Source organism: Mastigoproctus giganteus, chromosome 10 (genome assembly GCF_048544385.1).
Source record: "Mastigoproctus giganteus isolate SK-2022 chromosome 10, ASM4854438v1, whole genome shotgun sequence".
Classification (NCBI taxonomy): Eukaryota; Metazoa; Arthropoda; class Arachnida; order Uropygi; family Thelyphonidae; genus Mastigoproctus; species Mastigoproctus giganteus.
In genome coordinates, this window is record NC_143584.1 from 161,456,501 (window position 1) to 161,484,401 (window position 27,901).

The following is a 27,901-nucleotide window of genomic DNA, read 5'->3' on the forward strand; positions in this document are numbered from 1 at the left end:
CTAAGTCTTCGTTTACTACTGTTGTTGAATGCAGCAAATCGTAAAATTCTTCCGTCGAGTAGGAAATTTCACTTCTTTCTTCCCTCTCTTCTTTCCTGCACAAAATACACCTCCACTGCTGTTTCTTTTGTTTTGCCATCCCCTTATAGGTTGCTTCTTTCAATGAGCATCGATAATGATACCCATTGTTGCAGCCATGACATACCACCTCTAGCATGTGCAACGGAAGGTTGCACTTTCTGCATATATTATGATTCATGTTTGCAAATCTTTGGATTAGTCAACACAGGACATTTCAGATAATGCACTCACACTAAATAAACAACAAAAGAAAGGATTATTTTATAATCAGTGTATATAAATTGCAAATTTTTCCGATTTACTCTAAGAGCGTTGATATAGTATACATGATACAAGCTTACACTTAGCCCTCTAGTGATAAAAATAATAATTAAATAATAATAATAATACAATACAATTTATTTTCATCAAGAGAATTTGTTTACAATAAACGAACTTGTTAAGAAAAGCAAATTTCTTGACAACAATTGTAATTCTTCATTTACAACAGTTTTTGCATACAAATTTGTTATCTAACAGAAAAGATAATGAAATGACAACACATAGTACATTCCACACTGCAAACAGAGATAGCAATTTATCTGCATAGCAATTCTAATCTACTGTATCACTGAGTATCAAAAATTTTCTTATTAAGAATTTTAATTTAGAGCTAGAATAACTTCTCCTGAGCCTGAAATCTACACTAACCAACAAGTTCTACTTTGGTGACAGGCAGTGGCATAACCAGGGTAGGGTAGCAGGTATACTGTACCCGCCTAAAACCAAAAATAACATTAGGTTAGCATTAGGCAATTGGCACCTTTTTTGTGAATGTACCTTTGACAAAAAATACTGGCTATGCCACTGGTAACAGAGGCGCCTCCGTAGCCAGGTGGGAAGGAGCAGCAGTGCGTAGCACACGCTTCTTGATTAAACCGGGGTTCGAGCCCGTCACCACCAAATACGGAGGATGCGGAAAAGGTCTGGGAATGATCCCCGCATATCCCGGAGCAATATGGCCTTAGTTGCTAATGCTCCTAAAAAAAAAAAAAAAAAAAAAAAAACTGGTAACAGGTAGATAAAGGTAATTGATTCTGTTGTGTATGGCAGTGAATTAGAGAAGACACATCAAAGCTAAGTCTATCAAACATTATGATTCTATTTTGTATTACTGCTGATCAAATTTCTCAGGGCAAGAAAAATCCTAGCATGCAATTCTTTTTATGAGATTTGTAATTTATTGAAAAGCTAAAACCAGTTTAAAAAGTTTTGTGTTGAAGCTGAATTAATATATATTTATTTTATAACCAGTGTATATATATTGTTGTTATATTGTAATGTCATGTAAATGTTTTTTTTTTCCATCACTCAAAATAGTGTTCCCAAAAATCAATGATTTATTTCTTGTTGTCAAGCAATGCCCACCATAATCAAAGCACTTAAAATATTTAAATTTATTAATGACAGGATGACAACAATGTTAAAATAAACCTTCATCAACTTTGGTTTGGTAAAATTAATTCAGATAAACTATGATTGATAATTGGGCAAGTTTACATGTCACATCATATAGACTTGCCACTACAAGTTCTACATGTCACAGCATGTACACATTAAACTTATAATTCTATCACTTACCACCATTCCAATGAAGATATTCTTTGGTTGTTGAAATTTTTTCAGCCACCTCAATAATGTCATTCTAGAAAAGAAACAGAAATATTTAATGGGAGAAGAAAAAAGAGATATCATCATCAATTGATGTTCATTTAGAATTACTTGATAGTTCTTAAACGTTTCAACCATAAAAAATACCACAAATGTTTTACATATTGAAGAAGAAATATAAATTTTACATAAAGAAGAAAAACCCAAACATGGGTTTTTCTTCTTTTTTTTATCCACTGGCCCATGTTATTTGCATATAAAATTAAACCAATAGGAATTTCATGAGCTATTTATTAAAAATACCATAAAACATGCAAAATACACTCTTTATATTAAAATATTTTTGATATATCCTCTTTCTTTACAGTAAAGTATCAAAGCTAAACTATAAACCTGTGTTCTTTGTCATAAGTGAACACAATTCTGAAATTTAATTTATGGCTTTACAACATGACTTTAATCTTTACCCATGGGCTTAAGGGTTAATTTAAGAAGTTAGAAGGCCACGCCACATACATTTATACAGGACTGCTAAGTATACTAAAGTATTGGAGATGTGCATAAGCTAGCTACTAAGTGGGAGTGATTTGTGAAATTTATAGCTGCTAAACAGATTTTTTTTTATTACTTAAAAATTATTAATTTTTGTTATTTATTTATTTTTTTAAATTATTAAGGCAATTATTGTTCATGTTTATTTGATAAAGTGGGTGAAACTTTCTTATTTTTCCTTGGAAACTGCCAAAAACTAGAGTTGAAGTAAAACTCAATTCTATCCAGTGTTCACAGCATCAATATAAGAACAATAAAAACACTGTTTAATATTCTTTATATAATTCCATAGGTAAAATCTGTAAACTATAAATTAATAACAGTATGAATGTGATTTTATAATGTAACTGGATAACATAATACATAACATAATTTATAGATGAATTACTGTTACATAACTAGGAAAGGTGCAGCATTATTATTGCACTTCCATAGTTTAGTGTGGTATTTTTAATTTAAATTAAGCTAAAATCATGCCAAGGACTACAGTAACAAAGCAAAGAGCTAAAAATAGCAGAAATGCTAAGGATTAGGGGAAAGAACTGCTAAGGGCAGTTCTCCTATAAATAAATCAGATTCATAAAGTGCACTACTTGTTGCATATCCATAGGGAGACATGATATGGCCAAAAGGGATATAGCCTTTGCATGTTTTCATTGAAAAGTGTAGGGAGATTAAGCACAAATTCAGCATTCTAGTGGATGAATATGAGAGCTTGAAGAATAGGGTTGATGCCCTTGAAGGATTTAAAAGAGAAGCCATAAATCAATCAGCTGCCTAGATCAATGCTAGTCTGCATTCGTGCACCAGACAACACAATGGCATCCTCAAAGGAAGAAAGTGCTGGTTTCAAAGAAAGTATTCTCAGTGACTCTACTGTCAGGGGAACAGGAAATATATTGTGCAACAGTGGAATAAGAGTAGTGTATTTTCTGCCAGAGCAAAAATTAATCATGCTTAACTATACCAATTATCTTTTAAGGGCCCAAAAGGTGATACTTTTGCTACTGGCCATTTTAAGAATAGGTGATCTGAAGATTTACTTAACAGGTCAATGTTGAGAAAAGACCACAAGTTACAATTAAATTTAAAAGTTTTCTGGAATTTTTCCCAGACATGATGGGAAGGGTACATGAAAAGAGTCTTGTCAATCACAATCAATTTGGCCCTGGAAAGAAATGTGCAAGACTTGCGGGGCAGATTTTTCTCAGTATGGTCTGTACTTATCAGAGGAGATATTGCTTTTACAGGAACGAGATACACTTACATTTAAATAGAAGGGGATACCAAGAATATTTCCTGTTGCTACTGAGGTAGTGTTAGACAGGTTGTAAAACTGCTAGTTTGAGGTAGATAGACGGACTATTAGTTTAATAGTAACCGGGGCTGGATTTCCCATTAGGCACAGTGCCTAGGGCCTACAGAATTTTTAGGGCCTATGAAGGAAGGGGAAAAATTAAAAAAACAACAACAATTCACTCTTTTCGCTGTGACTATTGAAAAACGAGCTGAGAAAATATGTATGCAATCAACTCTAGGAGCTTCAATTCAATAATAATACACTATCTAGCAAATGTTCTCGAAATTAGAAGAATCAAAGTGATGGTCACTCCGTCAATTAAGGTGGTTTATCATTTATTATAGTTGAAACTTGAGGCACATAATTGCAGTCAAAGTGTTAAAATAGAAGAAACATTTTATCCTCCTTTTTTTTTAGCACATTTCGGAATAAAAGTGCCTAGGACCTATGAACCCGAAAATCCAGCCCTGATAGCAACCACAAGTAGAGATGAAATTTATCCTTTGCTACTTCTACTAGGATATGCAGTAGCCTGGAAAATGAGGTGTGGGGGGATTATAAGACCTTCTGGAGGGGGAGAGTCCTCTTGTGACAAGCAAACATATCAGTTGGGTTAGGGTTACTAAAAGCAAAAAGAGCACATGCTACATGCTTGTACATCAACATTAGTACACCAAACAATGGAGTATAGTAAACAAATTTGATAAATTTGAAGTACTGGTTAAGTCATCAAATGTAAACATTGTAGGGATATCAGAAACATCATGCCACAGGAGATGGGGGAGTCATGCTCTTTGTTAAGAAACATATACAATCTAAATCAGCGCACCAAGTTGACATGGGCGGCCAGTGTAATCTCTGTAGTGACAAAAGCACTGGGAAAACAAAAATGAGAGTAGGAATACATTATAGACCAAATGACTGTGATGAATATAATGAACAACTATTTAGACAATTAGATCGGACCAGTAAATCAGAATCCCCCATACAACACGATACTTCTACAACATGGTTTCGCTCTGACACAACTGATAAATTGTGGCAATCCTCGCACAACACGGTACTTACATAACACAGTTTCGCTGTAACATGGTTAGAGAATTTCGACAAACCTCGCATAACAGGGTATTTTTGAGTATTTGTGTGAAGAAAATCCTACTATTATGTTGGATGCAATTTTTCAACGTTTCCATTCTTTTTTTGTGAATCGCCGCTGTTGACTGGCTCGTCATTATGCAAAAAAAAAATTATTGGGAAATCCCTATATTTTATTTTTTTCGGAAATCCCAGTTTTAGGTTCTGTGCTATTGAACTTGTGCTTGTTTGAAACTACAAAAAAAAAAAAGAAAAATTGTGACTTTGAAGCATTACTAAACTTTGTTTTTAAGAACAGTATTGGAATAATTTCTTTGTTGTGAATCAAATTCCGGCCCTAAATTACGCCTAAGGAACTAATGCATAATTTGGGTAACTGCCGATTTAATGAATAATGGTTTCTAAATTGTTTTGTGTCAGCTGTGGAAAACTATTTAAAGCAGAAAAATCTAGTAAAAGTTTTATTACTATTGGATAATGCTACAGGCATTCCAAAAGATTTAAGTCATCTAAAATGTGGAAGTACTGTTCCTACCACCTAATACAACTTCTAAAATGTTGAAGTACTGTTCCTACCATCTAATACAACTTCAGTCATTAGATCAAGGCTTTATATCTACCGTTAAAACTCATTATATCAAAAAATTTACAATAGATTTTGGAAAAAATTGATCCCGAATCTATTGAAGTGATGGAGGCATGGAAACATTTCTAAATTGTGGACTGTATCGGAATCATAACTTTATCGCTCAAAGAAATAAAACCGTGTTGGAAAAATATATATGGTTGGAGTCAGTTCATTCAGGAAATATGGTTGAATTGGCAGAAAACGGAATTGGTGTGACAGTAGATATTGCTAAGTCAGTAGGAGGGGAAGGTTTTGATGATATGACTACTGAAGACATTTACGAATTACTGGTAGAAAAGAGGCTGGCGAGGCAGATTTGGTGGAAATGGCATCGGAGGTAAAACAAATCAATTCAGAGAATGATAGCGCAGATTAAAATTCTGAAGTTCCAAATTTTACACTAAAAAGTATACGGGAAGGCATAAACTTAGCTGAGAAATTAGAATCTTATTTTCTGAATGGAGATCCTTTGACTGAGAGGAACACAAATTTCAAAAGGGAGCTTCAAAAAAGCTTAGTCCATACCATGCAATATACAAAGCTCTATCAAGCAAAAGCAAATAAACCTAGATTACTGATATTTTTTTTTTGAGAGCAGAAGATACAAGAAATCTAGAAGCTGCAAAAGAGAGTTCAGTTGTTGTTATTTGGTTTTTAGGAGCATTAGCAACTAAGGCTATATTGCTCTGGGGATATGCGGTGATCATTCCCTGACCTTTCCGCATCCTCTGTATTTGGTGGTCACAGGCTCAAACCCCAGTCTAATCAAGAAGCGGCGGAGGAGTGCAGGAGCGGCAGTGCTACGCACTGCCGCTCCTGCCCACCTGGCTACGGAGGCGCCAAGAAAGTTCAGAAGGCGAAGATATTTTGCAACAGAGAAAACGTTCTCATTTGATTGTGCTTAGCAGCAGTGAAGAGGCAGATAATTAAATGAAAGTACATTATCTGACTATTTATCACAGTTTGTAAGACGTTTATTCAGTTATTACTATTTTTAATAAAAATTAAGTTTCCAATAGTTTTAAAATGATGTATTTTTGCTAGCTTTTGGAACGTAACCCTCCCTTTTTGTACTGGTTCTTAGTCCCATATAACACAGTTTTGCACTACACAAGATTTTATGGGAACGTGTTATATGTGGTTACTTGTATCTTAAAACAGCAGATTTTAACTGGTACTTGTAGATTGGTCACTCACACAGTAGCAAATCAATGCATCCAGAATGATCTATTGGTGACTGTTCCCTGCACTAGCATATTCTACAAACAAAAAGAAAAAACAATACTCTTTTTCTTATCAGCACCATAGCTGCAAAATCTCCAGATTTATGATGCAGAATCCATAATTTTTACTTGATTTGAACCTTTCTCCATCTCACCATAATATAGTTGGTGACAAAGAGTTGTTCATCATTTTGTAAAAATTCTGTTTCTTTTTTTATTTTTGTAAAATATGTAAAAAAAGTAAAATATGTTAAAATAAAAAATTTTAAAAATTTTTTGGAAACATCTGCTTATTTTTATAATGAATTAGCCATCAGGTATGCAAGTCTATGTCTATATTTCAAGATAGAAACGTCAGATAACAGCCTTGTTCTCTGTAATGTAAGGTTAAAATTACAGAAGAGATGTGTCTGCAAAAACATATGAGGAAAAAAAAAAAACATGGACAAGTATGATCAACTGATTATAGTTGTGTAATGCAAAGCTAATTAACAATGTTTTTCAGCAAGATGTCAAAGAAATGCAGTGTAAAAAATTAAAAATCAAGACATACATGCAAAATTTTCCATGTATTGTAAATTCTGAAAATGTTAACACATTTTGCCATATATAGAAGTAATTTTTCAATTTCCAGCAGTGATAAATACAATGTAATCAGCAGACATTTACAAACAAATAAGCATAAATAAGTCAAGCATGCAGTGCACAGAAAAATATGCAAAAACAGATGTAGAATTTCATAGTGACAATGATGTCAAGTGTGCTGAATGTTTATTTGCATCTTTTGCCAAAAAAAATCTTCCTCCTGAATTGTGCTGATGCATTGTACAGAAATATGTTCCCTGATAGCAAAAAAATGCAGTTGTGGAAGAACAAAAACAACAAGAATTGTTAGTGAACTTGTATAGATAGAAAGAAAAGGTAGTGATGTTGCTTAAAAAATATAAAATGTGCCTTTTCAATTGCAACAGATAGCGGTAATTAAAGTGATTCCAAGCTATATCCCACTATGGTTATCTTTCATAATAAAAAAATATTAAAATCAAAAGCAGTTTGCTCTCAATGCCAGCACTGGAAGATGACTCTACAGGATACAACACTGGGAATCTTTTTCTGAACAATCGGAAAGCATCTATAATCCCTTCAAAAAAACTGTCTGGTACTTATTATTAACCTTCCATTGCTAACATGACATCTGACCAGTGCTACTTTTTAAAATTTTTCTGGTTTTTTTTTTGTAAATGATATCAAATCCTCCCACATACCTTTAACCACCAATGTTCTCTAACTTATACAGCATCTTCTCTTGGCATATTATGAATTATGGCATATTTGCACCAGGTAAGCAAAAGCATCTACCATTTCTAGTCCACTCCCAGTTGCACATGTGAGATGCCAGCAACAAGTGTCTAATCTCACTGTAAAGTTTTGATTCCACCCTCTTAAGCATAAACAGCTGACAAAAATATATTCACATTGTCTGCCAGATGCCATACAGGCATTTGGGACTCAATCTGGAGGTCACTGACATTGAAAATTAATAAAAAAATTAAAAAAATACAATAAAAAATTTATTATTATGATTGGTAGTCTCTATCATTTTTTTGTTCAACATTTTTAATTGAGTTTAACAAATCATAATTAACAGATCACTGTTCTCAATTCAGTAAAAAAGCTAAAAATAAATTTTTATAATTAAAACAAAAAGGGATTACACAGATGCCATGGGTCTCTCTTAAAACTGTGGGTATGAGTGATGCAAGGTTAATAATGTCATATGAGGCCTAGACACTGGGGCAGCAAGGATATTAAAAGAGAGTAGGTACTTGGTGGTAATAGGCTGTCCTGGTTATCATATTAATTTGTGTGCTGAAAACAGCTGCATGCCTTCATGTTAAAGATGAATATGGGATGGAAATTTACTACTATCCAGAGAGAAGTGCTAAAAGGAAAATTTAGTTTTAAAAAATTATCAACTGATGCATGCCACCAAATTAAAAAAGATTAGATGTGAGTACACACTGGCTGTCTCTGGCTAAATGTGTAACTAAACTGATAAAATGGTGCCAATCTTTATCAAATCTATTTTAAAAAAAGAATTAAAGTGAGAAAAGTCATATGAGCACTTTTCGGAGCACTTTATGAGCACTTTTCACAACAAGCAATCACTGGTGAGTACTACTGATCCAAAAGAAGTTTTGAAAGATAAATTAATGAACTCACCAAGAAAAAGAACTTCTGAATTGCAAACTTCTGGTAAAAACAATTCTAAGCAGGCCAAGCAAGCTGATAATTCTAGGCATGTTGTCCTCACTCATGCAAAAAGTCTGTTCATATTTCTCTCTTCTGGCTTCAATATAGCAATTTGCTTGTTTCTTTTAAATGTAATGTTGTTGTTGTTATTTGGTTTTTAGAAGCATTAGCAACTAAGGCCATATTGCTCCGGGAATATGCGGTGGTCATTCCATGACCTTTCCGCATCCTCCGTATTTGGTGGTGACGGGCTCGAACCCCGGTCTAATCAAGAAGCATGTGCTATGCACTGCTGCTCCTTCCCACCTGGCTACGGAGGTGCCTTTAAATGTAATGCCAACTTTTGAAAATCCGAACATAGCTCTTCAATCCAACATACCTAACATCCATATACTGAGGTCATTATTCTTAGATATGCTCAAGAATGTTATGTGAAAATTTATTATACCAATAGTTTTTAAATCTTCCATTTCAATTTTGGAAGTTGGTTATTCATGGCCATTATTCTTTTTTTGGATTAATGTTGTCATTAATCTTTATTGTATGTAAAGATGCCATACAATACACCCATCAAGGCATGCTGCCAGGGGTCTCATTTATTAACCGTACTCATGAAGGCAAATCAAGCTTAATACTTTTGCTGCTGGCTTTTCTGACAATCTTTATGACAGTGCACTGAAAACTACAGGACTGAGTCAATCAGGATTGGTAGGGCAGAAATATTTTTGGGCTTTCTTCTCACTATGACTAAATTAATCAGCCACTAGTGAAGGTTGCTTGACAAAAATATCCAGTTTTTCTTCTGTCAAATTGAAAGAAAAAAGTTCTAAAAGCAGAATTGGTTTTCCCTCCAAGTGGATTAAAATCCAAATCAACATAATTGCATTTAGGAAGCAGTGAACATGTTAATGTCTAAGCTTTCAAATGATACAAAAAAAAAAAAAAAAAAAGGTTAGCAACATGATTAACAATAGGAATCAAGGTATACTACTGTAACAAGACCTAGAAAAATTAAGCATATGGGCTGAGAAGTGGAAGTTGAGATTTAGCAATGAAAACTGCAAGGTACTGTATATGGTAAGCAGTAATCACAGAATAACATACCAACTGGATGGTACCACAGTCATGGTAGTGGAGAACGAAAAAGACCTGTGGGTAATTGTAAGTCTGACATGAAGTTTTCTGAGCAGTTCAGAGAGGATTCTATGGCAGCTCATTGAGGTTCTGTCAATGATATATAGAAATTATGCCAGTATTAAAAAGGAACTGATTATTTTATTGTATAAGGCAATGGTTAGGTACATCATGACTACTGCATACAGGTCTGGAAGCCTCATTTTAGGAACTATTAATCATGGACATAAAAGGGCACTCTCACCAGGAAAAATTTAATTCTGCAAACTTGCAGAATTAAATTTTTCTTGGAAGCTAGGCACCTACAGAGAGAGACCTGATCAAAGTGTTTAAGGCATTATATGGATTGATTAACATAAACGCTGATGGCATTCTTAGTCTTTCATGGACAACACATATAAGAGGATATACATTTACTCTCTAGCTCAAAGCAAAAATTTGCTTTGAGCTAGAGAGTAATTGATTGATGGAATAAAGTTCCATCTGGTGTTGTAGAAGTGGGTAGTTTGAATAAATTGAAGGCAGAATTAGACAAGGTAAAATAGACTAAAGGAAAAAATGGTCAAACAGGGGAAAATCTTGTTTGACCAATTTGATTGGATACTGTCATGTGGTCACAGCAGAACTGGATGCAAAAAATAATTCTGATTATCATATATTTGGATTTCAGGAAGGCTTTTGATACTGCTGCACATTAAAAGACTGATGTACAAACTGTAGCAATGTAGCATTAAGAGCTTGGTTGTTTTGGTTTTATTGGCGCATCAGAAACTAAAGCTATAATGCACCACATTAAGGGCAGGTTACTGCTATGGATAAATGGATGGTTGCAAGAACACAGAGAGTTATTATCAGTGGGCACTGCTCTTCATGGATTAATGTTATTAATGGATTCATCCAGGGTTTGGTGTTGGGCCCATTGTTGTTTTCTATATTTATCAATGATATTGATGAAGGCATATCAGGCTTAATGTCCAAGTTTGCAAAATATACAAAGGTTGGCAGGTGGTTAATGACAGTAATGACAGTATGCTACTGCAACAGGATCTTGAAAAGTTAGGCAGATGGGCTGAGAAATGGCAATTAAAGTTTAGCATTGACGAATGCAAAGTACTGCATATGGGTAGCAGAAACCCCAGAATAAGGTACCAACCGTGGGGAAAATAAAATAGACCTAATTACACTTAGGGTGGGGAAAATAAAATAGACCTAGGGGTAATTGTGCAGTCATATCTGAGCAATACAGACAGGCTGTCAGGACAGCTCATGGGATTTTGTCAATGATATAGAGAAATTCTGTTAGCAGAGATAAGGAGGTGATCATTACATTGTATAGGGCAATGGTCAGACCACATCTTGAGTACTGCATGCAGGTCTGGAGGCCTCATTTTAGTAAGGATATGGAGCTACTGTATCAAGTACAGGAATGGGCATCGAGATTGGTGAGGGGAACAAAGGGGTGCTCTTAACAAGAAAAGCTTCAGTTCTGCAAATTGCAGCATCTGGAGACCAGGAACCTGCAAGGTGATCTGACTGAGGTGTTTAAGGCCTTGAATGGATAGGGCAAGCTCAATGCTGATGGGATTCTTCCTCATGCTCAGACCACACATGAAAGGGGCACAAATTGGGGAAGGACAGTTGTAGAATAGATGTGTGGAAGTTTGCCTTTAGCCGGCAGGTGGCTGATTGCTAGAACAATCTTTTATCTGTTGTTGTGGAAGTTGAGAGCTTAAATAAATTTAAGGAACTAGACAAACCATTGGAGGGAATAAATAGGTGAAATGAGAGGTGTAATTTTTTTTTTTTTGGGTGACTGATTCTTGCTTTCTTGCATCATTTGCCACTACTAATGCTAATATCAACAAAGTGTCTCTGGCCACACTGCAAGACTGCTGTTGTTGTTTGGTTTTTAGGAGCATTAGCAACTAAGGCCATATTGCTCCGGGGATGTGCGGTTGTCATTCTCTAACCTTTCCACATCCTCCGTATTTGGTGGTCATGGGCTCAAACCCCAGTCTAACCAAGAAGCGTGTGCTACACACTGCTGCTCCTGCCCACCTGGCTACGGAGGCGCCTCTGCAAGACTGCCACTGATTGGATGTTTTCTGGTCACTGGACCATTCTTGATACATACTAAATGCTGTTTTGTGTGAACACGACAGCAGGGTGGCAGTGTCTGCAATACTCACATTGGTACAGCTGGCATAGACTATTGTCCGTGCCGGATTTACATATGGGCCTGAGCAGGCTGCAGTCCAAGGTCTCATAATCTAGGGGGCCTCAGCCTCCTGCCAAAAAAATGTTTTTAAATTTTCCATTAATTTTATTTATTATTATTATTATTATTAGCTATATGGTGTAAGGAAGCCTGAGGCTTATGCTGCACCAGCCAAAAAAAATTTCTGAATTACCCTGAGAGAGAGAGAGAGAGAGAGAGTGAACGAGAGTCAAAAGTAGAATGGAATCACCAAGAAAGAGAAAAATGATGATGTCCAGCTCAGGACCCTGGGTATCCCATGCCCGTACTCACCAGATGTGAGCCTAAATATAAATTCCCATGCCGGGAATCGAACCCGGCCTCCTGGGTGAGAGGCAGGTATCCTAACCACTAGACCACGTGGGATTGCTTTTAAATTTTCACTTGTAATGATAAAAATAAGGGGCGTACCTAGGCCAAAATAATGTGTAAGCACAAACCCAAAATTCAGGAACACTTTGATGGGAGTGCCAAACACACTCGCCCTTGAATCCTTGATTTTACTATCTAGACCCAGTTGCTTAGTAACATTAAACACGTGACATATGAGTCTATGACTGTATAATAGTTACACAAGTGCATACTTGCTATTTAGTAAAGTTTGTGGAGGCTTTAAAGCTACTCAGAATCAAATGATAAATTCAGCTATGACGCAATACAAGTGCTCAGATCACTGTCTATCATTATAGTGTGCATTTTGAGAACAAGTGAGGATTCTTTTATATCATTGTGAATCACAATAATATTTAATTTTAACTTTTTTGTGAAAATAATAATGAGTAAGCAATATGAAAGTGGTGCTAGTAAACAAAAGCGACAAAAAGAACAGCAGGAAATACTCAAGCATTTAAAGCCAATCACGTCATATGGCTTTGTACAGCAGGCAGAATCAGCCCTACATAATCCCTTAGATACAGAACAGTCGTGTTTACAAACAGAAGAAAATCAAGTAGACTACACTGAGCATACTGTAGAACAACCAGTTTATATACAGAACACAGCCTCCCAAGAACTTCAAGGAGAACTGCTGTCAGTAACTACCACTTCTGGAGAAAGTGACAATGAAGTGACAGGACTTACAGCCAAAGAATTAACACAAGGCGCTGAAGGAACATGCCACGAGATAGTTACACCAAAAGAAGCAGTTCAAGCTCATTACTATCTTAAAGACTTGGAAAACAAAGCAAATGATCTCAGCAAAAATCCTAGCATTGCAGACACAAAAATACCAACTGTTCATGCTACTAGTGATTTCAGAGACAATGATGTAGGTTTATGGACCACATTGAATAATGACGAAATATTATTCTGGATTGAGAAAGGTCCATCAGCATGTCAGCACTGGGATGGACCCTTTACCAATTTGAAGCGAACATACAAAAACCAAGTTCGGTTCTGCTCAAAGAATTTATTCCATTCCACCAAAGTAAATGGAGACATCTACCCTCAAGAATGGCTAGTGTATTCTCCTACAAAAGGAAAAGTCTACTGTTTTGTGTGCAAACTTTTCTCTAACCAAACTACCTCAACTACAGCTTTAGCTTCTACTGGATTCGATGATTGGCATCACGCTTATCTTGTTCAAACCCACTGAAACTCTAAAAATCATATTAACTCAAGAAAGCATGGTCAAACGCTCACATCACAACTCGAAGAGCAAATCAAAACAGAACAGGATTACTGGAGGCACGTACTTCAGCGAGTTATTGCAGTGATTTCCCTTTTGGCAGAACATGGCTTGGCATTAAGGGAAGATGATGAAACATTTGGTTCACCAAACAATGGTAACTTTCTTGGATTGCTTGAATTAATTACCAAATTTGATCCCTTTCTGTGTGCTCACATAAATCAGTATGGAGGTAAAGGCTCTGGTCAGACATCATACTTATCCAAAACCATATGTGAAGAGGTTATCCAGTTTATGGCTAATAAACTTCAAGGATCAATACATCAAACAAGTAGGTTATTTTAGTTTATCAGTTGATTCAACCCCTGATGTTTCCCATGTTGATTGACTTACTGTCATGTTAGATATATTTCTCCTAGTGATGGATTACCAGTTGAATTATTTCTGACTTTTTTTTGAACTGAAAGATCACACCAGTGAAAGTGTGGCTGAGCTGATACTGAACTACTTCAGTGAACTTGAAATAGATTTCAGTAAATGTAGAGGACAATCAAATGACAATGCAGCCAATATTTAAGGGCACAAAAGGTGATATAGTTGTACACGTTGGCACTAATGATATTAAGAGTAGGAGACCGGCACAATTACTTAACAAGTACAGGTCACTGTTGAAAAAAAGCCGTGAATTAGGGTTGGATTTGAAAGCGTCTGCAATTCTGCCCAGACACGATAGAAGGGAGTATATGATGAGAGCCCTGTTGATCAATTCGGCCCTGGAAAGATTGTGCAAGGCTCAAGGGGTAGAATTTTTTTCAGCCTGGTCTGTACTTGTTAACAGGAGAGACTGCTTCTACAGGGATGGGATACACTTAAATAGAAAGGGTGCAAGAATGTTTGCTGATGCTATCGAGGACAGTGTTAGATGGGTCGGAAAACTGCTAGATTGGGGGGATACAAGGACTAATAGATTAACAGTAGCCACTGGCAGAGGTGAAAGTGATTCTTGCACTGCTTCTATTGGAATGAGCCGCAGCCTGGAAAATAAGATGCAGGATATTTCAGAGACTACTGAGAATCATTGGGATACAAATAAACACATAGGTTGTGTTAAGGTAGCTAAAAATAGGAACAGGTGCATGTATACTTGCGTGTACACCAATGCTAGGAGTTTAGTAAATGAATTTGAGGTATTGCTCAAAACATCAAAGGCAGATATTGTGGGGATTTCAGAGACGTGGTGTCACACAGATATAAGGAATGCAGAACTGGAATTTGGGGAGTACAATGTCTATAGAAAGGATAGACAGGATAGGAAGGGAGGAGGGGTTATGCTATTAGTTAAGAAATACATAAAATCCAAGGAAGTGAAGCCAGTTGACACTGCTGTACAGTGCAGTGTCGAATCAGTTTGGTGTGACATAAGCATTGGGAGATCAAAATTGAGAGCAGGAGTGTGCTATAGGCCTAATGACTCTGATGAGTATAATAGAAACTGTACGGGGAAATAGAATGGGCCAGTAAATCAGAGAGTTTTATAATGGGGGATCTTAATTTCCCAGATATTGACTGGAATTCGGGGGCTGGTCACTCACACAATAGCAAGGCTTTTGTGAATTTATTGGATGATTGTTTTCTACATCAGCATGTTCGGGAGGCAACTAGAGGGAGTAATACTCTTGATTTGATTATCAGTAGTGATTCTTCATGCATTAAGAATCTGCAGGTAAATGAACCACTAGGTGGCAGTGATCACAGTGTGCTGAAGTGGGATTTACTCAAAGAGGTAACTACCATCAGGAGTAAAGGGAAGGGTTTTTGCTTTCGTAAAGGCAACTACGATGGTCTGAGACAGTATTTAAATTCTATACAGTGGGACCAACTGATGATGTTACCAACAGCAAATTCAAAATGAGAAGCATTCAAAGAACTTATCTTGGAAGCTACTAGGCTTTACATACCAACTAAGAAATATTGTTCAATGTTTAGGCCTAAGTGGATGTCAGATGAACTAATGAGACATATGGCAGAGAAGAAAAATGCATGGGATACATACAAATTAACACGTGACACAGAAGCCTATGATAGATACAAGTTGATCTGTAACCAAGTTACAAAGGAGGTTAGGCAGGTGAAGGTACATTACGCGAAATCGTTGGCAAGGGATGCAAAGAAAAACAGCAAAGAGTTCTTTACTTATGTAAACTCTAAAAGGAAGGGGATGAATCAGATTGGTCCGCTTGATATCGATGGGTCAACTGTTGATGATCCTGCTCAGGTAGCTAACAAACTGAATGAATATTTTGCATCGACATTCACACACGAGGAGTTATTCAGCGAGGGGAATGCCATAGGTGTATTCAACTCTGGCAGTAAGCTAGAGAATCTTGTAATAACTGAGAGTAAAGTTGAGGAGAAATTGTTGAAGATAAATACAAGAAAGGCACCTGGGGTGGATGGGATCTATCCAGTTATATTAAAGGAGGCAGCAAAGGAAGTAAGCAAACCCTTAGCCATAATTATGAGAGCTTCCTTGGACTAAGGGGAAGTACCCATGGACTGGAGATGTGCAAATGTGACCCCAATTCACAAAGGAGGGTCAAAGAGCGACACAAGTAATTATAGATCTGTTAGTTTTAACTTCTGTTCCTGGAAAATTAATGGAGGCACTGGTTAAAGAAGCACTGCAGGATCATCTAGACAAGACTTCAGTTATAGCTGAGACACAGCATGGTTCGGTTAAGGGGAAGTCTTGCCAGACCAATTTGATTGGATACTATGATGCAGTCACAAAAGAACTGGATGCAGGGAATAACTTTGATATTATATACTTGGATCTTAGAAACGCTTTTGATACTGTTGCACATGGAAGACTGCTGCACAAATTGGAGCAGTGTGGCATTGGAGGCAAATTGCTGCTATGGATAAAGGAGTGGTTGAGGGGGAGAAGACAGAGAGTGGTAATAAATGGACACTGCTCATCGTGGACTAATGTTATTAGTGGAGTCCCTCAGGGTTCAGTATTGGGTCCATTATTGTTTTCTGTATTTATAAATGAAATTGATGATGGTATATCAAGCTTAATGTCGAAGTTTGCAGATGATACGAAGGTTGGCAGGGTTGTCAAGAACACTACTGACACTATGCTGCTGCAACAGGATCTGGAAAGGTTGAGCAGATGGGCTGAGAGGTGGCAAATGAAGTTTAACATTGACAAATGTAAAGTACTGCATATGGGAAACAGCAATCCCAGAGCAACGTATCAACTCTGTGGTACTACACTGACAGTGGTAGAGAATTAAAGGGACCTGGGGGTTGTTGTGCAGGCAGATATGAAGTTTTCTGAGCAGTGCAGACGGGCTGCAAGAGTAGCTCATGGTGTATTGTCGATGAAATATAGGAATTTTTCTTGCAAGGATAAGGAGGTGATTATTCCCTTGTATAAGGCAATGGTCAGGCCACACCTAGAGTACTGTATACAGGTCTGGAAGCCTCATTTCAAGAGGGATGTAGAGATGCTGGAACAAATACAGAGAAGGGCAACAAGATTAGTGAATGGAACAAAGGGGTGCTCTTACGAAGAAAGGCTTAAGTTTTGCAAATTACAGTGTCTGGGGACTAGGCACCAGCGAGGTGATCTGATGGAGGTGTATAAAGCCTTGAATGGTTTGAGCATGCTCAACGCTGATAGGATTCTTCCTCTTGCTCAGAATAATCACCTGAGAGGGCATAAATTCGAACTGAGAAAAGACAGATGTAGGATAGATGTGAGTAAATTTGCCTTTAGCCAGCGGGTGGTTGGTTGGTGGAATAGACTTCCATCCCTTGTCGTGGAAGTTGATAGCCTAAATAAGTTTAAGGCTCAGCTGGACAGGTATTTCGAACGGTCAGAGGGGTGAAGTGGAAGTGGTTATTTTTTATTTATTTATTTATTATTATTATTTTTTATTTTTTGGCTGATGCTGCATAAGCTTGCTTTCTTGCATCAAATGCCTCTTCTAATGCTAATGCTAATATGGCTGGAAAGTATAACAACATTCAACAAAAAATTCTGGAAAGTAACAAGTTTGCAAAGTTATTCCATGTGCTGGACATTAGCTAAATCTATTCTTCAAATAGGCCTCTGAGGTTGGGTATATTCATACTGTAGATTTTAGTGTTTTGCACCAACCTTACGTAAAAATAAAAACACAAAGGAAACTGGACTTTTAATAACTGTGTTTATAATAAATTATAATAACCTGTATTTACAATAAATTTAACTTTACGATAAACTATACATATAAAATATTAAAATCTGCTACATTAAGAACAATAAAATGCATTAAAATATACTAAGTTAAAAGCGATAAAAAACCATAGCTTTCAAAGGCTCCAGCCTTCTTCTTCAGCGGTATTTTCTTATTCTGCAGTACATCTTTAAATATCAGCAGGTTCATGGTACTCATCACGTGTTTCATTCTCACGCGTTCCGTTCTCTTGCGTTGTGGAACCGGAAGTGGCTCGAGCGGGAGTCATACGGAACCGTTCATCCCTTCTGAGGATAGTGGCCTCAAAGAGGGGATGAATCCGCGTACCTCTATCTCTATTAATGTTGATTGTAGAACAGATCCGCAAACTCTCGAGCCACTTACGGTCCCAGAACTTATGCGCCCGATCGGTGATGATAGTATCGTCCGGGGAGATCTGGTGCTGCTTCTCCCAAAAATGTTCGGCCACGGCGGATTTGCCATACTCCGCATTTCTTATTGCCTTAGTGTGTTCCCCCAGGCGATCTTTGAGACGGCGTTTTGTTTCCCCTACATAACATTCCCCACAATCCGGGCATCTAATGCTATATACGACCCCACTTGTGTTCTCTTTTTGAATGGGGTCCTTAACCCGAGACACGATTGTGTGCAGCCTCCGCCCCGGAAGCTGCACACAATGTGTCTTGTACTTTCTTAGTATTCTAGCAATATGATCAGTCAGACCCGGATAATAGGGAATGTATGCAGTGGATGTTGGTGTAAAAGACTCGCCTCTCCTCTGATTTCCTTTAACATATTTATCTATAATCCTCTGGGGGTAACCACATTTTGCAAGATCCGTCGTGACCCGTTCATACTCTAACTTCCTATCATCAGAGGTACTGCAATGTGATTTTGCTCTATCAACTAATGTTCTTATCACACTGTTCCTATGATGGTTGGTCTGAGCTGAACTGTAGTGCGAATACTGCCCTTTACACATGGATTTCCTGTATACCTTAGTCTTTAGCTGTCGGTCTTCCCTACAGAACAACACATCTAGGAACGGCAAAACTCCTCCTTCTTCTGCCTCCGATGTAAATTGTATGAATGGGGAGAAGCCATTTAAGATGTTCAACACCTGATCTTCACTCCCCTTCCGAATGATAGAAAACGTATCATCTACGTACCTTTTCCAGGGGCGCATAGGGAGAACACTACCATTAAATATTCTGGCCTCGAGCTCCTCCATAGCTAAATTAGCTACAATTGCGCTAATGGGGGAGCCCATGGCTGTACCATTAACCTGCTTATACATAGTATTGTCAAACACCATAGTGGTGCTTGAGAGGCATAACTCTATTCCTTTCCCAATATCCTCTAGCTCTAGTTGTGTTCTAGTATTTAAGGTGGTGTCCCTCCGTAATGCCATGTGTGCACATGGCATTACGGAGTAATGGTTACCCGTTGCAGAAATAGCAATGGGCGTGGAAAGGGCTATAAACAAATTTCCCGAAGTTATAGCTAATGAAATTCGAGTAAAAGTAGCAGCTATCCTTAGTCAAGCTAGAAATGCCCCCTCCAATCTTAATGTGAAGCAAAAATTAGCGCTAAGAAGCCTTAAACAAGATGATAGCATTGTAGTCCTACCCGCGGACAAAGGCAGAGCAACGGTGGTTCTTGATAAGGAAACATATAGAAATAAAGCGTTAGATTTATTGGAAGATCAGATAACCTATAAGGTTATTCAGAAAAGTCCACTTCTTAGTTTAGAACGACAAGTGAACAGAATGGTACAGGGTTGGCTTAAATCTAACAAAATTTCTAAGGAACAATATTGGATGCTGCATGCTACAGGTAGCCAAATGCCAAGATTTTATGGCTTACCCAAAATTCATAAAACAGATGAGCCACTTAGACCCATAGTCTCATTTATAGGCAGTCCAACCTATGCACTTTCTGGTTTCTTAGCCAAATTATTATCTCCATTAGTGGGACTTTCTGAATATAGTATTAAAGATAGTAAAGATTTTGTGCATTTTATTAGAAGCCAACACATAGAAGAGAATGAAATCATGATATCTTTCGACGTGAAATCGCTATTTACATGTATTCCGATTGACCATGGGGTGTGGTGTGCACACATGGCATTACGGAGGGACACCACCCTAAATACTAGAACACAACTAGAGCTAGAGGATATTGGGAAAGGAATAGAGTTATGCCTCTCAAGCACCACTATGGTGTTTGACAATACTATGTATAAGCAGGTTAATGGTACAGCCATGGGCTCCCCCATTAGCGCAATTGTAGCTAATTTAGCTATGGAGGAGCTCGAGGCCAGAATATTTAATGGTAGTGTTCTCCCTATGCGCCCCTGGAAAAGGTACGTAGATGATACGTTTTCTATCATTCGGAAGGGGAGTGAAGATCAGGTGTTGAACATCTTAAATGGCTTCACCCCATTCATACAATTTACATCGGAGGCAGAAGAAGGAGGAGTTTTGCCGTTCCTAGATGTGTTGGTCTGTAGGGAAGACCGACAGCTAAAGACTAAGGTATACAGGAAATCCATGTGTAAAGGGCAGTATTCGCACTACAGTTCAGCTCAGACCAACCATCATAGGAACAGTGTGATAAGAACATTAGTTGATAGAGCAAAATCACATTGCAGTACCTCCGATGATAGGAAGTTAGAGTATGAACGGGTCACGACGGATCTTGCAAAATGTGGTTACCCCCAGAGGATTATAGATAAATATGTTAAAGGAAATCAGAGGAGAGGCGAGTCTTTTACACCAACATCCACTGCATACATTCCCTATTATCCGGGTCTGACTGATCATATAGCTAGAATACTAAGAAAGTACCAGACACGTTGTGTGCAGCTTCCGGGGCGGAGGCTGCACACAATTGTGTCTCAGGTTAAGGACCCCATTCAAAAAGAGAACACAAGTGGGGTCGTATATAGCATTAGATGCCCGGATTGTGGGGAATGTTATGTAGGGGAAACAAAACGCCGTCTCAAAGATCGCCTGGGGGAACACACTAAGGCAATAAGAAATGCGGAGTATGGCAAATCCGCCGTGGCCGAACATTTTTGGGAGAAGCAGCACCAGATCTCCCCGGACGATGCTATCATCACCGATCGGGCGCATAAGTTCTGGGACCGTAAGTGGCTCGAGAGTTTGCGGATCTGTTCTACAATCAACATTAATAGAGATAGAGGTACGCGGATTCATCCCCTCTTTGAGGCCACTATCCTCAGAAGGGATGAACGGTTCCGTATGACTCCCGCTCGAGCCACTTCCGGTTCCACAACGCAAGAGAACGGAACGCGTGAGAATGAAACACGTGATGAGTACCATGAACCTGCTGATATTTAAAGATGTACTGCAGAATAAGAAAATACCGCTGAAGAAGAAGGCTGGAGCCTTTGAAAGCTATGGTTTTTTATCGCTTTTAACTTAGTATATTTTAATGCATTTTATTGTTCTTAATGTAGCAGATTTTAATATTTTATATGTATAGTTTATCGTAAAGTTAAATTTATTGTAAATACAGGTTATTATAATTTATTATAAACACAGTTATTAAAAGTCCAGTTTCCTTTGTGTTTTTATTTTTACGTAAGGTTGGTGCAAAACACTAAAATCTACAGTATAGCTAAATCTAGTTGGATGAATCGCAGTTGACTCATGCCTGGATGCAGTGAAATTTTTTGGCACGATAAGTGAGCTTTATTCTTTTTTCTCAGCTTCTAGAAAAAGATGGGCAGTGCTAAAACATTTCTTGCCTCCTGAGTCAAAAGTTCCTAAACATTTATCAGACATAAGATGGGAGGTTTACGACAAAGCTACTGCAGCTATTAGCGAAAGTTATGCTAACATTGTTGAAGCCCTCAGTCATATTTACTGTAATGAGACTGAAAAAGGAGATACTAGACGACAACAGGGTGAAAATCTTCTGCAGAAAATGGAAGAATCTTAATTCATTTTCATGCTTCACCTTTGGACACATCTGCTAGATCAATTTCATAAAGTTAACAAGGCACACTCCAAAGTTTGCAAATTTCATTGAACACGTGCAAATATTTAGATCTCACTATTGCAGTTTGTATCAAACACTTGGGCTAATTTGATGAAATAGAACAGCAAGCAAAATTTACTCTACCAGATGTAGAGTATAAAACTGTAAAAAAAAGACAGAGTGCAAAAAAAAACAAAACAATGATGGGACAGCACTCGAAGCCTTAGACAAACTTTCTCCAAGAGACAAGTTTAGGGTAAATTTTGCGGTCTCCATACTTGTTCAAGTATGGAGACCGCACCTAAAGAAAGACATCGAGCTTCTTGAAAGGGTGCAAAGAAGGGTAACTCGCCTGGTGAGATCGGCAAAAGGGCGTCCTTATGAAGAAAGACTTCGAATATGTGGGTTGCAGAGTTTGGAAACTAGACCTTAGAGGAGATTTGATTGAGGTGTTTAAGGCTCTGAGAGGCATCAGTAAAATGAATGAGGACAAAATTTTCAAGATTATAAATGATGCTAGAACTAGGGGACATAAATTCAAGTTACGGGGGGAAATGTTTAGAATGGACTGCAGGAAGTTTTATTTTAGCCAGCGAGTTATAAATTACTGGAATAAGTTGCCTTCATGGGTGGTAGAGGCCGACAGTTTGGGGAAATTCAAAGGTCATCTGGATAGTACTTTCATGTAAGGGAAGCGCATAGGATGATAGGTTTAATTTCCTTTTTATTTATATTTTATTTTATTATTTTTTTTTATTTATTAATTATTATTATTTAGTTATTTATTTTATTTATTTATTTTTTTTTTGTTTTTATCATTGTTTTGTTCGGATTTTTTTTTTTTTTTTTTTTTTGGCTGGTGCAGCATAAGCCATAGTCTTTCTTGCACCATGCGGCCGTTACTAATACTAATACTAAATTCATTTATCCCTGTCATGGATGCTCTCGAAGCCAACCTAGACAGAAGTACAACAGTGTATAGGAGTGTAGCTGGCAATTTTTCATTTTTGGTGAACCTGCAAGCAACCAAGGAACAGATTCACAATGGCATCGAGATGTTGATGCAAGAGTATCCAAAGGATGTTGACCTTAGTCTAGTCGATGAACTCTTGCACTTCCACACGTACATCAAACAAGCTCACCCTAAAAAAGAAAATTTCAGGAGAAAATTCGGACAGCTTTTCCAAATGTGGAAACAATTTTCAGATTGTTGCTGTGTTTAAAGGTTACTAACTGTACTGGAGAAAGATAATTTTCTAGACTAAAAAGATTAAAAAACGATCTATGGTCAACAATGTCCCCAGATCGGTTGTCTGATCTAAGAATTCTCAGCCTAGAAAATGATAAACTGCAACTTACTGATTTTAATGATATAATTGATAAGTTTGCATCCAAAAAAGCTCAAAAGAGACTGTTCTGACTTTGTATATAATGTAATGTTATAACATAGCTATGATTCCCCTATGAATGTTCTGTGTGAACATCTTCATTAATTCCATACTTTTGTAAACTTATTAAAGGTTATAATTTTATAAACAATCTTTTTATCAATGCTAAAATTTCAGCAATGTTCTACTTTCATTGAGTGGATAAAGAATAGAATGAGGTTTTGTTTCTCATGATCAAATGCTATTAATTTTGGGGCTTCCAAGGTTTCCTAGCTCAGAGCCCCCAGTTGCTTTAATTCGGCACTGACTAATGTGACATACTTTCGGTCACTTAGATGCCATTGGCCCCTTTACTCACCGAATTGCATATGTACATGTGTGTGTGTGTGTGTGAGCGCGCGTGCGTGCGTGTGTGTGTGTGTGTGTGTGAGCGCGCGTGCGTGCGTGCGCATGCATTTACACACAGTCCCTTGATATCCGACTACCTTCTTTAGACAGCCCGATGCAGACATTTTGACAGAACTGTAGATTCCTTGGATGATGGAAGGTATATCTAAAAACTGGTTACTCCGTATATTAAATAGTGTCCAGAAAAAGATCTGTATGTCACTAATGTTAATTATTGTTTTTTATCTTTTTTTCTTTCAACCGGCTGCAAATAAAATTAATATCTTACCTTGAGTTTCTGTTTTTTCACATTACTTTCAGCAGATGCCTCCAAAGGATCTAATAAACTGAAAGCACTGAAAAAAGTTATACATATTTATGAAATCACCAACGGATCTAGTGGGTTATCAAAATGCAAAATAAGGCTTATTTAAATTATTTAATTTTGCTTATTTAAATTATGCACAGTAGCATGCAGTAGCATTTAATATAAATAATAATATGCTTACATTAAAAATAAATCAGAAGAGAGAAGGCAGGATGCTAACATATTTAAAAAAACTGAGTCAATAACTGCCTGGCACCAAAAAGCACAGAGTAAGCAATGTTTTCTGCAGGTTATCTACTCCCTGATCTGATTTTACTTTGAAGACACTAGACCCCCCCTACACATATCAACTGACTGTTTAGTATCCAAACATCCAGCCTGTAAGCAGCCTCCCACAGGGAACTCTGCACCATCTCCAACCAATAATACATACTACCAGTCCAGAAGAGCCACAACTCCAACTAGGGCTGGTTGTGGTCCTGAAGTAATGAATATGGACACTGTTGTGCAAATTGTGAAACTGAGTCTTTCACTGCCATGAAAAGTGCACAGCCCACTGTTAGCTGTTACACTCATATACTGACTGCAATAAAACAATTACAATGAAGTTGCAAACAGAAATGTATTTGGGCTGGCTATGATGCAACCCACACAATGGAAGACCGAGTTTGTACATTTAAACATAAAAGAGCATGGCCTACTGATAACTACAGTAAAATCTCGTTAATACAAACTTATTTTATACAAAGTACTTGTTTATATGAGGCACATACCATTCCCCTGTGAAAGGATAGACTTTTCTATGTAAATATATTTGTTTATTACAAAATTTGGTTATTACATATTACAAAGTTCTTTTTCACCCCATGAGAAATAAATATTGCCATTTTGTATGTTTAATACAAATCTTGGCAGAGCTGTACGATTATTGCGACTATTTTGGCCTCTGGCCACCTGGATCTCTACTTCCCAAAGGATGGCGCTGACTTGTTATAAATTAGTTTTGTGTAAACAAAACCAGGTTATGGTAGCTACAACATCAAGTGCACTCTGAAAAACATCTTTCTGAAGGATGAGTTGTTAAATTAACAAAAGAATAAAAAGCACTAGCATTAGTAGAGGCATATGATGCAAGAAAGCAAGCTTATGCAGCATCAGCCAAAAAAAAAAAAAAAAAAACACTCCCATTTCACCCCTCCGTTCATTCGAAATATCTGTCTAGCTGAGCTTTAAATTTATTTAGGCTATCAACTTCCACAACAAGGGATGGAAGTCTGTTCCAACAACAAACTACCCGCTGGCTAAAGGCAAATTTCCGCACATCTATCCTACATCTGTCTTTCCTCAATTTGAATTTATTCCCTCTCAGGTGATTATTCTGAGCAAGAGGAAGTATCCCATCAGCATTGAGCATGCTCAAACCATTCAAGGCTTTATACACCTCTATCAGATCACCTTGCCGGTGCCTAGTCTCCAGACACTGTAATTTGCAAAACTTAAGCCTTTCTTCGAAAAAGCAACCCTTTGTTCCATTCACTAACCTTGTTGCCCTTCTCTGTACTCGTTCCAGCAGCTCTACATCCTTCTTGAAATGAGGTCTCCAGACCTGTATACAGTATTCAAGCTGTGGCCTGACCATTGCCTTATACAAGGGAATAATCACCTCCTTATTCCTGCTAGAAAAATTACTGTATATCATTGACAAGACACCACGAGCTACTCTTGCAGCCCGTCTGCACTGCTCAGAGAACTTCATATCTGCCTGCACGATTACCCCCAGGTCCTTTTCATTCTCTACCACTGTCAGTGCAGTACCACAGAGTTGATACGTTGCTTTGGGGTTACTGTTTCCCATATGTAGTACTTTACATTTGTCAATGTTAAATTTCATTTGCCACCTCTCAGCCCATCTGCTCAACCTTTCCAGATCCTGTTGTAGCAGCATACATCATTAACAACCCTGCCAACCTTCATATCGTCTGCAAATTGGACATTAAGCCTGATATACCATCATCAATATCATTTATAAATACAGAAAACAATAATGGACTCAACACTGAACCCTGAGGGACTCCACTAATAACATTAGTCCATGATGAGCAGTGTCCATTGATTACCACTCTCTGTCTTCTCCCCCTCAGCCATCCCTTTATCCATAGCAGCAATTTGCATCCAATGCCACACTGCTCCAATTTGTGCAGCAGTCTTCCATGTGCAACAGTATCAAAAGCCTTTCTAAGATACAAATATATAATATCAAAGTTATTCCCTGCATCCAGTTCTTTTGTGACTGCATCATAGTATCCAATCAAATTTGTCAGGCAAGACTTTCCCTTAACAAAACCATGCTGTGTCCGAGCTATAACTGAAGTCTTGTCTAGATGATCCTGGGGTACTTCTTTAACCAGTGCCTCCATTAATTTTCCTGGAACAGAAGTTAAACTCACAGGTCTATAATTATTTGTGTCGGCCTTTGATCCTCCTTTGTGAATTGGGGTCACATTTGCACATCTCCAGTCTATGGGTACCTCCCCTGAGTCCAAGGAAGCTCTCACAATTAATGCTAAGGGTTTGCTTACTTCCTTTGCTGCCTCCTTTAATATAACTGGATAGATCCCATCCACCCTGGGTGCCTTTTTTATGTTTAACCTCAACAATTTCTCCTCCACCTTCCTTCCTCTCAGTAATTACAAAATCATCTAGCTCACTGCCAGAGTTTACTTCACCACTGGCATTCCCCTCCCTGAATAACTCCTCATGTGTGAATGTTGATGCAAAATACTCATTTAGTTTGTTAGCCACCTCAGCAGGATCCTCAACTGTTGAACCATCAATATCCAGTGGACCAATCTGATTCATCCCTTTCCTTCTAGAGTTTACATAGGTAACGAACTCTTTTCTGTTTTTCTTTGCATCCTTTACCAAGGATTTCATATAATCTGCCTTTGCCTGCCTAATCTCCTTTGTGACTTGGTTACAGATCAACTTATATCTATCATAGGCTTCCATTTCACTCATTAATTTATATGTACCCCATGCATTTTTCTTCTCTGTCATATGTCTCATTAGTTCATCTGACATCCATTTAGGCCTAAACCATGAACAATATTTCTTAGTTGGTATGTAAAGCCTAGAAGCTTCCAAGATTTTGAATTTGCTGTTGGCAACACATCAGCTGGTTCCACTAAATGGAATTTAAATACTGTCTCAGACCATCGTAGTCGCCTTTACGAAAGCAATAACCCTTCCCTTTACCCCTGATGGTAGATACCTCTTTGAGTAAATCCCACTTCAGCACACTGTGTTCACTGCCACCTAGTGGTTCCTTTATCTGCAGATTCTTAATGCATGAAGAATCACTACTGATAATCAGATCAAGAGTATTACTCCCTCTAGTTGCCTCCTGAACATGATGATGTAGAAAACAATCATCCAACAAATCCACAAAAGCCTTGCTAGCATGTGAGTGATCAACCCACAAATTCCAGTCAATATCTAGGAAATTAAAATCCCCCATTACAAGTCTCTCTGATTTACTGGCCCACTCTATTTCCCTGTACAGTTTCTTATTATACTCATCAGAGTCATTAAGCCTATAGCACACTCCTACTCTCAATTTTGATCTCCCAATGCTTATGTCACACCAAACTGACTCGACACTGCACTGTCCAGTGATGTTGACTGGCTTCACTCCCTTGGATTTTATGCATTTCTTAACTAATAGCATAACCCCTCCTTCCTTC

At 37.7% G+C, this 27,901-nt stretch overlaps 1 protein-coding gene and 1 non-coding gene across 3 annotated transcripts in view; both read right to left on the reverse strand.

Annotated features, from left to right (window-relative positions):
* The window catches only part of LOC150079431 (uncharacterized), a 67,536-nt gene that overhangs the window by 32,733 nt on the left and 6,902 nt on the right, over nucleotides 1–27,901 (reverse strand). For both annotated transcript variants that reach the window (XM_090383550.1, XM_090383549.1), the window contains exons 2-3: nucleotides 24,120–24,186; nucleotides 1,702–1,765 (exon numbers count right to left, since the gene is read on the reverse strand). In XM_090383550.1, the coding sequence (XP_090239676.1) occupies nucleotides 1,702–1,765; nucleotides 24,120–24,186 (131 nt within the window). The remainder of the gene's footprint in view (nucleotides 1–1,701; nucleotides 1,766–24,119; nucleotides 24,187–27,901) is intronic.
* TRNAE-CUC (transfer RNA glutamic acid (anticodon CUC)) lies at nucleotides 12,469–12,539 on the reverse strand. Its single transcript has one exon. It is a non-coding gene; the product is annotated as a tRNA-Glu (tRNA).